The 14853-nt window shown below is 50.1% G+C and overlaps 1 protein-coding gene across 1 annotated transcript in view; it reads left to right on the top strand.

Moving 5' to 3' along the window:
- Positions 1-14853, top strand: part of KISS1R (KISS1 receptor) — a 283997-nt gene that overhangs the window by 151886 nt on the left and 117258 nt on the right. The window contains exon 3 of the mRNA XM_069745680.1: positions 8477-8612. Coding sequence (XP_069601781.1) covers positions 8477-8612 — 136 coding nt within the window. The remainder of the gene's footprint in view (positions 1-8476; positions 8613-14853) is intronic.

Genomic DNA, 14853 nt, shown 5'->3' with positions numbered 1-14853 from the left:
CCATGTCTCCAATCATGCCCCGTGTCTACATTCTGCCCATGCCTCCAGTCCTGCCCCCAGTGTGTCCAGCAATCTGCCCCAGTGTGTCCAGCATATTACCCACAGTGTGTCCAGCATATTACCCCCAGTGTGTCCAGCAATCTGCCCCAGTATGTCCAGCATATTGCCCCCAGACAGTGTGTCTAGCAATCTGCCCCAGTGTGTCCAGCATATTACCCCCAGTGTGTCCAGCAATCTGCCCCAGTGTCTCCAGCATTGCCCCAGTGTCTCCAGCAATCTGCCCCAGTGTCTCCAGCAATCTGCCCCCAGTGTCTCCAGCAATCTGCCCCCAGTGTCTCCAGCAATCTGCCCCCAGTGTCTCCAGCATTGCCCCCAGTGTGTCCTCCAGCAATCTGCCCCAGTGTCTCCAGCATTGCCCCCAGTGTCTCCAGCAATCTGCCCCAGTGTCTCCAGCAATCTGCCCCCAGTGTCTCCAGCATTGCCCCCAGTGTGTCCTCCAATCTGCCCCAGTGTCTCCAGCATTGCCCCCCAGTGTGTCCTCCAGCAATCTGCCCCAGTGTCTCCAGCATTGCCCCACTGTCTCCAGCATTGCCCCACTGTCTCCAGCATTGCCCAACTGTCTCCAGCATTGCCCCACTGTCTCCAGCAATCTCCCCACTGTCTCCAGCATTGCCCCACTGTCTCCAGCAATCTGCCCCACTGTCTCCAGCATTGCCCCACTGTCTCCAGCATTGCCCCACTGTCTCCAGCAATCTGCCCCACTGTCTCCAGCATTGCCCCACTGTCTCCAGCATTGCCCCACTGTCTCCAGCAATCTGCCCCACTGTCTCCAGCATTGCCCCACTGTCTCCAGCATTGCCCCACTGTCTCCAGCAATCTGCCCCACTGTCTCCAGCAATCTGCCCCACTGTCTCCAGCATTGCCCCCAGTGTGTCCTCCAATCTGCCCCAGTGTCTCCAGCATTGTCCCCCAGTGTGTCCTCCAGCAATCTGCCCCAGTGTCTCCAGCATTGCCCCCCAGTGTGTCCTCCAGCAATCTGCCACAGTGTCTCCAGCATTGCCCCACTGTCTCCAGCATTGCCCCACTGTCTCCAGCATTGCCCCCAGTGTGTCCTCCAATCTGCCCCAGTGTCTCCAGCATTGCCCCCCAGTGTGTCCTCCAGCAATCTGCCCCAGTGTGTCCAGCATTGCCCCACTGTCTCCAGCAATCTGCCCCACTGTCTCCAGCATTGCCCCACTGTCTCCAGCAATCTGCCCCACTGTCTCCAGCATTGCCCCACTGTCTCCAGCAATCTGCCCCACTGTCTCCAGCAATCTGCCCCACTGTCTCCAGCAATCTGCCCCACTGTCTCCAGCATTGTCCCCAGTGTGTCCTCCAATCTGCCCCAGTGTCTCCAGCATTGTCCCCCAGTGTGTCCTCCAGCAATCTGCCCCAGTGTCTCCAGCATTGCCCCCCAGTGTGTCCTCCAGCAATCTGCCCCACTGTCTCCAGCATTGCCCCACTGTCTCCAGCATTGCCCCCAGTGTGTCCTCCAATCTGCCCTAGTGTCTCCAGCATTGCCCCCCAGTGTGTCCTCCAGCAATCTGCCCCAGTGTGTCCAGCATTGCCCCACTGTCTCCAGCAATCTGCCCCACTGTCTCCAGCATTGCCCCACTGTCTCCAGCAATCTGCCCCACTGTCTCCAGCATTGCCCCACTGTCTCCAGCAATCTGCCCCACTGTCTCCAGCAATCTGCCCCACTGTCTCCAGCATTGCCCCACTGTCTCCAGCATTGCCCCACTGTCTCCAGCAATCTGCCCCACTGTCTCCAGCATTGCCCCCAGTGTGTCCTCCAATCTGCCCCAGTGTCTCCAGCATTGTCCCCCAGTATGCCCTCCAGCAATCTGCCCCAGTGTCTCCAGCATTGCCCCCCAGTGTGTCCTCCAGCAATCTGCCCCAGTGTCTCCAGCATTGCCCCACTGTCTCCAGCATTGCCCCACTGTCTCCAGCATTGCCCCCAGTGTGTCCTCCAATCTGCCCCAGTGTCTCCAGCATTGCCCCCCAGTGTGTCCTCCAGCAATCTGCCCCAGTGTGTCCAGCATTGCCCCACTGTCTCCAGCAATCTTCCCCACTGTCTCCAGCATTGCCCCACTGTCTCCAGCAATCTGCCCCACTGTCTCCAGCATTGCCCCACTGTCTCCAGCAATCTGCCCCACTGTCTCCAGCAATCTGCCCCACTGTCTCCAGCAATCTGCCCCACTGTCTCCAGCATTGCCCCTAGTGTGTCCTCCAGCAATCTGCCCCAGTGTCTCCAGCATTGCCCCCCAGTTTGTCCTCCAGCAATCTGCCCCACTGTCTCCAGCATTGCCCCACTGTCTCCAGCATTGCCCCCAGTGTGTCCTCCAATCTGCCCCAGTGTCTCCAGCATTGTCCCCCAGTGTGTCCTCCAGCAATCTGCCCCAGTGTCTCCAGCATTGCCCCCCAGTTTGTCCTCCAGCAATCTGCCCCACTGTCTCCAGCATTGCCCCACTGTCTCCAGCATTGCCCCCAGTGTGTCCTCCAATCTGCCCCAGTGTCTCCAGCATTGCCCCCCAGTGTGTCCTCCAGCAATCTGCCCCAGTGTGTCCAGCATTGCCCCACTGTCTCTAGCAATCTGCCCCACTGTCTCCAGCATTGCCCCACTGTCTCCAGCAATCTGCCCCACTGTCTCCAGCATTGCCCCACTGTCTCCAGCAATCTGCCCCACTGTCTCCAGCAATCTGCCCCACTGTCTCCAGCAATCTGCCCCACTGTCTCCAGCATTGCCCCACTGTCTCCAGCATTGCCCCACTGTCTCCAGCAATCTGCCCCACTGTCTCCAGCATTGCCCCACTGTCTCCAGCATTGCCCCACTGTCTCCAGCAATCTGCCCCACTGTCTCCAGCAATCTGCCCCACTGTCTCCAGCAATCTGCCCCACTGTCTCCAGCATTGCCCCCAGTGTGTCCTCCAATCTGCCCCAGTGTCTCCAGCATTGTCCCCCAGTGTGTCCTCCAGCAATCTGCCCCAGTGTCTCCAGCATTGCCCCCCAGTGTGTCCTCCAGCAATCTGCCCCAGTGTCTCCAGCATTGCCCCACTGTCTCCAGCATTGCCCCACTGTCTCCAGCATTGCCCCCAGTGTGTCCTCCAATCTGCCCCAGTGTCTCCAGCATTGCCCCCCAGTGTGTCCTCCAGCAATCTGCCCCAGTGTGTCCAGCATTGCCCCACTGTCTCCAGCAATCTGCCCCACTGTCTCCAGCATTGCCCCACTGTCTCCAGCAATCTGCCCCACTGTCTCCAGCATTGCCCCACTGTCTCCAGCAATCTGCCCCACTGTCTCCAGCAATCTGCCCCACTGTCTCCAGCAATCTGCCCCACTGTCTCCAGCATTGCCCCCAGTGTGTCCTCCAATCTGCTCCAGTGTCTCCAGCATTGTCCCCCAGTGTGTCCTCCAGCAATCTGCCCCAGTGTCTCCAGCATTGCCCCCCAGTGTGTCCTCCAGCAATCTGCCCCACTGTCTCCAGCATTGCCCCACTGTCTCCAGCATTGCCCCCAGTGTGTCCTCCAATCTGCCCCAGTGTCTCCAGCATTGCCCCCCAGTGTGTCCTCCAGCAATCTGCCCCAGTGTGTCCAGCATTGCCCCACTGTCTCCAGCAATCTGCCCCACTGTCTCCAGCATTGCCCCACTGTCTCCAGCAATCTGCCCCACTGTCTCCAGCATTGCCCCACTGTCTCCAGCAATCTGCCCCACTGTCTCCAGCAATCTGCCCCACTGTCTCCAGCAATCTGCCCCACTGTCTCCAGCATTGCCCCCAGTGTGTCCTCCAATCTGCTCCAGTGTCTCCAGCATTGTCCCCCAGTGTGTCCTCCAGCAATCTGCCCCAGTGTCTCCAGCATTGCCCCCCAGTGTGTCCTCCAGCAATCTGCCCCACTGTCTCCAGCATTGCCCCACTGTCTCCAGCATTGCCCCCAGTGTGTCCTCCAATCTGCCCCAGTGTCTCCAGCATTGCCCCCCAGTGTGTCTTCCAGCAATCTGCCCCAGTGTGTCCAGCATTGCCCCACTGTCTCCAGCAATCTGCCCCACTGTCTCCAGCATTGCCCCACTGTCTCCAGCAATCTACCCCACTGTCTCCAGCATTGCCCCACTGTCTCCAGCAATCTGCCCCACTGTCTCCAGCAATCTGCCCCACTGTCTCCAGCATTGCCCCACTGTCTCCAGCATTGCCCCACTGTCTCCAGCAATCTGCCCCACTGTCTCCAGCATTGCCCCCAGTGTGTCCTCCAATCTGCCCCAGTGTCTCCAGCATTTCCCCCCAGTGTGTCCTCCAGCAATCTGCCCCAGTGTCTCCAGCATTGCCCCACTGTCTCCAGCATTGCCCCACTGTCTCCAGCAATCTGCCCCACTGTCTCCAGCAATCTGCCCCACTGTCTCCAGCATTGCCCCCAGTGCGTCCTCCAGCATTGCCCCCCAGTGTGTCCTCCAGCATTGCCCCAGTGTGTCCTCCAGCATTGCCCCCTTGTGTGTCCACCGTTAACTGATCCAAAAAAAAACAAAAACAAGCAGTCTCCTCACCTGTCCGCGCTCCAGGCGGCGAGCTCCCTGCAGCAGCGCACACTCGCCGGCGACTGACAATGACGTCAGACGCCGGCGACGTGTGCGCTGCGGCCGACTTCAGCTGCCAGCCTCCAATTGGCTGGCGGCTGTTGTTGTTAACTATTGACGTGCGGGCCCCCTCCCTCTGCCCACCAGGTCCGGGGGCACACAAATGCTGGCGGGCATTCAGACGATTAGCGGAGGGTCAATCTGTGCGGTAGCTCAGGGCCCCCCCAGACCACTGGGCCCTGGGCTACCGCCCATATTGACCCTCTGATAATCCGCCCCTGATTCCATCGTAGGGTTTCAGCCTAGTCATAGTGCAGGGTCAGTTTTCCCCCTTCTACCTTAGTCCTGTGTTGCAGATCCGTAAAAGTAACATCACTAGTATCATCTGACACTATTTTTACAGTCATTTTTGGATTTCTCTGACACAGACTTGTGAAATATGTCGACCAACTGTAAAATATTTTTCAATTTTCTTTTTTTCTATTGAAGGACATCAGCTTCTTATTATCTATCTTCAGATTTTCAATCTTGCATTCTGCATATAAGCTGAGCTATAAAATTTCTAAGTTAGACTCATCTAAAGACATAAATTTCAGTCTGCTTTGCTTAGAATAAGACGTAATGACATCCATGTTTCTTACCTTAAAATATCTCAGCTTGTAGTTCCTTTGTTGGACAAAGCTGGGTTCTTGTCATCAGCACGTCTATCTTCAGTACGTCTGGCACTTGTAGTATTTATGGTACTTGTAGTACTTCTGGTACTTGTCAATCTATCTGGCACCTCTTAGTCCTCACTCATAGGTTACTGTCCAATCCTTATGACATGAAATACTGGAATTCCTGCACCTTCAACAACAGGTGTTTAGCAGAGCTCTCCTCCCCATGTGCAAGGGCAAGGAATCCATATAATAAAGCACAAAAATCAGATTTAGCTGAGCTTGACAAATGTTAATAATACTTATTTCATATATTTAATTCAGGACTCTTTACCAGATGCAATACTCTAAAGAAAATGTCATGATATTTCTTATAGAAAATGTAGTGGTTTATTGGATTGTCCACCAAAAAGCATCATTGCAGCAAAACATAAAATCTTGTGAAATAGTTACAAAGAGAGATTGTCCATTTATCCATATGAAAGTTTGTTCCCCTTCTTTCCTGAGATCCTGAATGGTAAATGAAGTCTGTCTCTGTCATAAGCATCTATGGAGGCAACACGTAGTGATTAACTTACATACCAGCTGTCCATCTCATCTGAAGTCTGTGTGCAATGTGTGAAGTCCGCAGAGAGGGAAGAAGAACCCCCCTTCTTCCATGTTATCTATACATTCCACAGAGCACGTGGTCTCTGTATATGGGGTTGTCATTTACTATGAGTCAGAAATAACATATGTAGTGTCAGCGAAAGGCAATGTGCTCAGTACAGAATTGAGAATAAGAATAAGTCAATAATCAATAATTAATATTTAACAATTCTCCATTTTGAGGGTGACAGACATTAATTGGAACCCTCAAAATAGGTACCATATATATTCAAGTATAAGCCAATAATTAATATTTAACACACCAACCTCACCTTACTGTGACGTTCAATTGAAAGCTGTAAATGCTGTCCCAGACCCCAATACCTCATGCCTGGCTGATTGCTGCAGTGCCATGTTAAAATCTGTACTGTGGGTGAATTGAGGCCACTTTTCTGGTGTCTGTCCTTCATTTGATGTGTTTTGGCAGCATATAGGGCCGTTATGAGGTGTTATTCATGCTTTTGTTTTTGCCTCCCATTGACGAGAATGGCAGTCGGTTATGTTTGGTGAATATTCGACGAATTAATCGCCGAATATTGCAAATTCGGCGATCGTAATCTGAGCCGAACATTGAAATATTCACTCATCTCTAATGCTTAATAAATTGGGTGACACCTCCATCCTGTTGGAATGCATGTCTCATTGGTAGAAGTTGAGGATGCAGGTTGAGGAGGCAGAAGCAGTGGATGAAGTATGAAATACAGAGGTTTGTGCTTTAAGCCTTGGGAATTCTAAGACTTGTGGAGCAGTCCCTTCCCCTGATGATTGTTGAGGTTCGCTGGTTCGCTTTTTATCACAGTGGGATTGCCAGGGCAATGAATATTAATTGTGCATGTGAAGGTACAAGCATGTAGTAATCAAATTATTGCACTCTTTCCCTCTACTCATTTTTTTTTTGCTAAGTTGGCAGATAACGTGAGTTGGCTCATCTTTTGCGATATCATAAAAGGCCCAGGCTAGGCGCCTCTTGGTGCCCCAGTGAGCTGCAGACCCACAAATGCTGCTGGCAACAGCCGCAGTTGTGGCTGATGATGCAGTGCGCGTTTTGTTTGCAGCAGTCCATGTCTGCACAGTACAGCACAATGTAATATCCTCATTGAACATGGAGGTCATTTGCAGAGCTCTGGCACTACTCTTCCTGTTCCTCCTTGCAAAAAAAGGAGGAGGTAGTTGTCCTGCTGCTGGGTTGTTGCCCTCATACAGCCCCCTACACTTCTCCTGGTGTACTGGCCTGCCTTCTGGTATCTGCTCCATACTCTGGACACTGAGATAACAGACACAGCTACCCTTTTTGCCACAGCTCGCATTGATACGCTGATCTGGATGAGCTGCACTACCTGAGCAACTTTTGTGGGTTGCCGACAATGCTGCATGCTACTGTACAGTACCTCTAGGGGTGAGAGCAATGACAAAATGCAAACCTGACCAAAACAACAGCCAAAAAGGATGAGGACAGAGAAATGGTCTGTGGTCACCACCTGCAGAACCACTCCTTTATAAGGGTTGTCTTGATGATTGCATTTCATTTCTAACTGTTGTCTGTTCCATTTTCACAACAGCAGAAGAAATTGATTCACAATCAGTGTTTCTTCATAACTGGACAGGTTGATTTCACATAAGTGCGATTGACTTGGAGTTACATTGTGTTGTTTAAGTACTGTATTTTCTGGCGTATAAGACTACTTTTTAACCCCTGAAAATCTTCTCAAAAGTCGGGTATCGTCTTATACGCCAGGTGTCATCTTATAAGGCAGGTGCGGAGTAATCTGCGGTCGCCGCATATTGTGGGGGGAGCGATCCCAATGATGAGGTGAGGGGGCACCTCACCGGGAAGGTGTAAATGAAGCAGAGGCAGAGGAGATAATAGGATACAAGGGTGAGCAAGATGAGTGAAAGAGGAGTGTTTTTCTAGGCACAGCACCACTCTCTCTCTCTCTTTTTTGCATACCCCTGGCATCCCAGACGCTGACAGTTTGCTTCACTTACACCTTCCTGGTGAGGCGCTCCCTCACCTCATCATCGGGACCACTCCCCCCCCACTATATACATCGACCGCAAATTGCTCCGCACCCACCCTATAAGACGACACCCGGCATATAAGACAACCCCCGACTTTTGAGATTTTATATTTTAACTGGAAAAGTTGGGGGTCGTCTTATACGCCCAGTCGCCTTATATGCCGGAAAATACGGTATTCCCTTTGATTTTTTTAGCAGTGTATTTTAGAATGGTGCATATTATTTAATTATATTTACATAAAGCAGAACCTTTTTGAGTATTCTTCAACTCCTTACTGACAGAAAACCATGTGTATATCTACCATTGTACTAAAAGTGACATTCTGCAGTGAACTTTAGTGGAAATGGAACATAATATACAGTAAAAGCGCATTCAGTCGGCTTTTATTTTGCTTTTTTTTTCCAAATCAATCCATGTGAACAGGCACTGCTGTCAAAATCTGTGAGGAACTAATGATAGATGATAACACCAAAGTACACCTACTTTCTGAAAAGACAAAAAGGGACACAATTGCCTAGTTTGGCACTCACATGTGTGACTTTTTATGTCCTTAGGTGTCAGTGCAAGCTACCTGTGTGACCCTGACTGCTATGAGTGTAGATCGCTGGTACGTAACTGTGTTCCCACTCCGCTCTTTGCGTCAAAGGACTCCACGCGTGGCTGCAGCTGTAAGCCTAGGAATCTGGATAGGTAAGAAGCTAATCTTCTCAATTTTATCCTTTGGTGGACATATACCAAGTCCATAGACTTGATAGATGCCTGTTTAGCACAGCAATGTGACTGTTAGCAGCAGCATTGTACAGACGTCACTCAAACCCCAGGGCGGACATTATTTCCTGCATCCCTTTTTCAGGTAAAGTGGGTGCCTCTGTCACTCTCTATGGTCTCAGGCACTCCGTATCTGCAGACAACTTGTGAGATTAGAACCCTTGGCAGTGGCTTTACACACATGGGGTATGCTTCTGTCCATCTTGGAAAGAGGTCGACACACACGTACACCGTTGGGAAATTGAATGTAGTCTTTCTGAAGGTGCTGGAATGGGTACATGGGCCTCAGTGTGTACCTCATAGGCATCTTGGTGGTGTGTCTTCATGTTTGGCTGCAGCGACACTACACCCAGGAGCATACCAGTGGTAGTGGACGAGGTCTGTCATGACAGTCTAGATTGGTGAGTATTGTTATGGGTGACTTGAGTCATCTTGGGATACAGAACTTGGGGAAGTCAAACTTTGTCCCCATGTGCCACAGTCCTTCTGGTAACTGCGCTGCTCATTTCTCTTGCCATCTGGTGAATTCTTCAACACCAGCCTATTGTAGGTTCTGCAGAAGGTCATAGGTCACAGGTGGGTCCATAGCAGAGGCCACATATGCAGCTGCCACTCTGGCAGGATTGTCTCTTGGCTGGTAAGCAGCAGAATTTGCAGCCTGGTCAGCCAGGTGGTTGCCTTTTGCTGTGGTTGAGTCGTCATTTGCATGACCTTTGACTTTCACTATGGCAACTTTCTGAGGGAAAAATAGCGCCTCCATCAGGCGTTGGAGAGATTTATCATTCTTGATAGGCTTGCCTACTGCTGCAAGGAAACATCAAGCTCTCCATATAAGTCCATACTCAAGAAAGCATAACAGCTTTCTATATTAATGGTGGCAGTTTGGTCTTTAGCATGTCTGGAGGCTTCTTTTAGGGCACAGAGTTCTGCTTCCGGGCTAGACATGTGTGGGGTCAGCTGTTCTCCTTTTATGGTTTCATGGAGGGAAACAGCAGCCTATCCAGTGTAGAACTGGCCATCCATACAATACCGCCATCCATCCACAAAGAGCTTTTGGTCTGGGTTATCTAGTGGGACATCGATAATATAACTGAAACCCCGGTAGGACATTAGTTGTATACAGTCATGTTCCTCTTGTGGCTCAACTAGCAGGTCACCCAGGTTACCACTACCACTCTCTCCGCCCTCCAGAGGCAACAAGGTGGCTGGATTCAGAGTAATGCAATGGTGAATGTTGATGTTATCAGGCATGTGGAGGACACAATGAAACCCGAGATGTCAAGCAGTACTAGAGAAAGAATGGCCGCAACATCATGAGAGACATAAACAGTGTGGGAGAAAGTTAGAACAATTACAACAGGAGCTGCACAGCATTCATGACTTAGTGAGACCCTGAGTCCCCCACTGGAGAAGGGGAAAGGAGGGGGTTATCATGCACTCCTCTGAATCTAGGAGACAAACTACTCGATACTCCAAGCAGGACACTATTAGTGACTTTCTAATTATATGATTTAAACCTTTAACAAAGGCACAGGACAGTAAACGGGTTTATACCTCGGACGTGCTCTCGTATCCTAAGTCCTGCCATATTTGCCAGAGTCAGGTATAATACTTTTCTACTGAAACTGTGTCTATTTGATATTATGAAGGATGGCTGACTGGGAGGCTAACCTGTCCTGACCCCACTGAGTGAGTTTTCTCACATGCTGCTTCCCCAAATCTATTGAAGTATTATCTGCATGTGGGGCTCCTATTGCCCCAGCTTCAAGGGAGTAGAAAGTATTCCCTTCCTCTGCTGTCACCATGTCCTCTAAATCTCAGCAACAAGAAAGACCACCTTTTTTTCTAATCTGTGTAACACATGGCATTGAGAAACATTTCAGGGTCTGGCATTCTACTTATCGTGGCCAGCTGCCCATCTTGACTAATTGTCCTTGTGAATCTTGGATAGCAGCAAAAGACTGATATATAATGGCTGCATCCATTTGGGTTGTGCCAGGGGAGGAGCTGGAGGGCAGGGTAGGGCCTGAAGGTGCATTGGTCTTATCCAGTGCAGGCATAATATTTGTTGGGGGCATGGCTGAGACTTATGGGGGCATAGCACTTGGGGCACTGGCCACGGGGTGCCACACTATGCAAATGTATTATGGGTTGATAACAAAGAATGCAATCCTGGCTTAGGAGTAGGAGGCTTTAATGGTTTCTATATGCCAACAGGGGTCACTGCATACACGACAGGTCCCCACCCAAACTAAATTCTTGTTCCTACATACCGTATTTTCCGCTTTGTAAGACGCACTTTATTTCCCCCAAATTTGGGGGGAAATGTGGGTGCGTCTAACAAAGCGGATATACCACTTACCATTACAGGCTGGGATGAGGGGGTGTCCACCGCCGCTACTGCCCGCCGCCGCAGTCGTCCACCGCCGCTGCCGGGGTTGTCCGCTGCTGCCCCGGGTGATGCTGGAGGCTCCGGTGCTGCGGGGGGCTCTGGCGACATTTTGTGAAAGACCAGAGCCCCCCGGCAGTTTGTCCTTGCGTTCCAGTATGACTAATTCCGGGAAAATGGCCGCCGGAATCTCAGGAGATGAGATTACAGCACTAAGATCTCATCTCTCGAGATTCCGGCGGCCATTTTCCCGGAGTTAGTTCCAGTATGACTGACTCCGGGAAAATGGCCGCCGGAATCTCAGGAGATGAGATTTCAGCGCTGAGATCTCATCTCTCGAGATTCCGGCGGCCATTTTCCCGGAGTCCGTCATTCAGGAACGCATGGACGAACTGCTGGGGGCTCTGGCCTTTCACAAAATGTCGCCAGAGCCCCCCGCAGCACCGGAGACAGCCCTGCAGCATCGGAGACAGCCCTGCAGCACAGGAGCCCCCTGCAGACCCCTCATCCCAGCTTGCAGCACAGGAGCCCCCCTGCAGCACAGGAGCCCCCTGCAGACCCCCTCATCCCAGCCTGCAGCAATGCTCCACTCCTGCCTCCAGCAACGAACCTGGGACCCTGATCCACCACAGCCACAACCCCTGGTAATTAATAAGACGCATGGATTATAAGACGCCCCACCAATTTATTAAAAAAAGTTTTTTCCTATTTTTCTCCTCAAAATTTGGGGTGCGTCTTATAATCCGGAGCGTCTTACAAAGCGAAAAATACGGTACATTATCACTGAAGGATGGACATATGTAGGGGTGTGGAATCAAACTGGGAGCGACACTGGGGTCAGCGCCATCTTAGTTACATATGCCTACATACAAAAACTTATCACCATGTTTTTTTTCCTACAACTCACCTCTAGTTACACATTTAGATGTTTTTCCACCATATCTCAGCCTGATCTAACAAGGCAGCATAATTTAAACATCCACTCTGTTCCTTCAATACACTTCCAGAAACTCTCATTAAGCCTTTCACCTGGTGGACAACCAGACACTGAACAAAACCTATGCATTTTCTGAACAAGTTTCTTTACTTTCTGCTTCAGCAATTTTAAGGGTATGTGCACACGTCTGGATTTCTTGCAGAAATTTTTTTTTGCGTTTTTTTTAGCATTTTTCAAGCGAAATTAGCTTGCAGAATGCTAAAGTTTTCCAAGCGATCTGTAGCATCGCTTGGAATACTGACTGACAGGTTGGTCACACTTGTCAAACATAGTGTTTGACATGTGTGACCAACTTTTTACTATATAAATAAGTAAACAACAGCCGCACTCGAATTTTTGGTTTTTTCATATGCAATAAAGAAATTTATTTTGTTCACCACAGTAGTATTGCGAAGCCGGGGTCACCACAATCATATATAGGTATTGACCTGCACCTTTCTACATTGACCAGAGTGCACGCCTTTGCTATTCCTACAACTTTTTAGTATAGATGCTGCCTATGCAGCATCAATAGTAAAAGATGGAATGTTTAAAAATAATTAAAAAAAATAAAAAAAATGGTTATACTCACCTGCAGACAGCCGATCTCCTCAGCGGCGTCCGTTCCTATAGATGGTGTGTGTGTGCAGGACCTTCGATGACGTCACGGTCACGTGAGCGGTCACATGAGTGGTCACGCGACCAATCACAAGACGTCGACGTCATCGCAGGTCCTTCACACACCATCTCTACAGGAACGGAAGCGGCAGCGTGCACCGATGAGAGGCGGGAAGACTCCGGGGCCATCAGAGGGTGAGTATATGACTATTTTTTATTTTAATTCTTTTTTTTACCAATTATATGGTGCCCAGTCCGTGGAGGAGAGTCTCCTCTCCTCCACCCTGGGTACCAACCGCACATAATCTGCTTACTTCCCGCATGGTGTGCACAGCCCCATGCGAAAAGTAAGCAGATCAATGCATTCCTAGGTGTGCAGAATCCCCGCAATGCTGCAAATTTAATGAACATGTTGCTTTTTTTTCCGCAATGCGATTTTTTCGCGGAAAAAAAAGCAACATTTGCACAAGAAATGCGGAATAGACTGTAAATAATAGGAGGCATATGTAAGCGTTTTTTTAGCGTTTTTATCACGTTTTTATAGCGAAAAAAACGTGAAAAATACTGAACGTGTGCACATGGCCTAACAGCAACCCTCCCATGCTCAATCTTTTGTTTCTTTAAAAACAGAAATACAGGACTAGACAGACAAACCAGCAGAGACTCTTACCACACTCACTATGGTTTCCTTCTGTCACTACATGCCTGACATATATATAATTAGACAAAAACCATCGGCACCTACATCTAGAAGCTGAAACCATATGGGTTTCCTTAGCAATACAAGCAGGGGCGCCGCTACCATGTGGCAAGTTGAGTACTTTGCCTCAAGCGGCACTGCCTTCAATGAAGAGAGGGGGCGGCAGATTCTGCCGGGTAGTAACTGAATTTGCATCGTAGATACAGGTTCAGTTACTACTATATTCAAGGCTCCCAACCGTCCTGAATGGCCGAATCCCCTCATCCAGCCTTCCCCGACTCATGTGACTGGTCACATGATCGTGACATAATCACAGGTCCTCAACCTGAAGTCACTCCTCTCCTGCATCTGCTGGGGCTGCTCATAGAAGACTGTTCTGTGCGAGATATTGTTATCCTTTTTGCATACTCCCCTGCTTATTCCTTTTCCTCTGGGACCATCAGCTCCTCCGATAGACTATTCAAAGTGTGCTCCAGCATGTAGATTATCGAAATGGTGATGCTGATTATGGCATCATCAGTGCTAACTATAGAGTCACTGTCTTTGCCTGCAATCCCTCTCCCCCTGCAGAGATGTCAGTGCTTATCTCAACATCAGCCAGTTTTGTTGCACCTGCCTTCTCATATCAATGTCAGGTGGTCCCGCTGCACCTGCCAGTACTCCTCTCAAAGTTAGCCGGTCCCGCTGAACTTGCCAGTACTCTTCTTTATGGCACCTGGTCCCATTGCACCAGGCTGGGCTCATCTCTCCATCAGCTGGTCCCGTCTGTATCTATGTTACCAGTCATCTTACTCCACCTACATGCATCTATTGAACATTCCCTTGGGCCACTGCAGCTCCCCTTTCCTAGGGGTCAGCTGCTATCTACCTAAAGTCAGTCCTGATGTAGCACCTGGACCACCACCCTTGCCTGTCCTCAGATCTCGGTGTCATACGCTGATGCGTATCCGTTATCAGATTGGGTGAGGCTCCTAGTTATGCCCCTCCAGGTCTTCCTTGGGCCTCGGCACATTTGTTCCACCACCCAGCCTGTTATACTAACCACCTTAGTAGCTATTTCGAAACTGTGATCCTTCATCTGTGCCCACTCTGCAAGTGTGATATGCACCACATCCGTATAGCATTGGCACAAGCTATACAAATGGACATACCGAACCAGGGCTTGTCTTTGCTACCACAGTTGCTGCAAGATGTGCAGGGGGGATTTCCAACATATCAGCACATCATATATCAATCGGTTAACTGGTAGCCTGAGAGACCTCTGCAGCGATGCAAGTCGATGACACGCTTTGTGCAATGGTGGAAGTGAGCACACAGTGACCATGCTTTCTGCAAAGCGCAACCAGGCCAGTATAGTGGTGGAAAAATTGCTGTATCACCAAGTTGAGGACATGAGCCATGCAAATTACATGTGAGAGGTTGCCCCAGCGTAGGGCTGCCACCAGTTTCGCACTATTATCGCACACGCCCTTCCATGGCT

The sequence above is a fragment of the Ranitomeya imitator genome, chromosome 1 (assembly GCF_032444005.1).
Source record: "Ranitomeya imitator isolate aRanImi1 chromosome 1, aRanImi1.pri, whole genome shotgun sequence".
NCBI classification, from domain to species: Eukaryota; Metazoa; Chordata; class Amphibia; order Anura; family Dendrobatidae; genus Ranitomeya; species Ranitomeya imitator.
The sequence above is the reverse complement of the archived record's forward strand: the minus strand, read 5'-3'. Positions and strand labels throughout refer to the sequence as shown.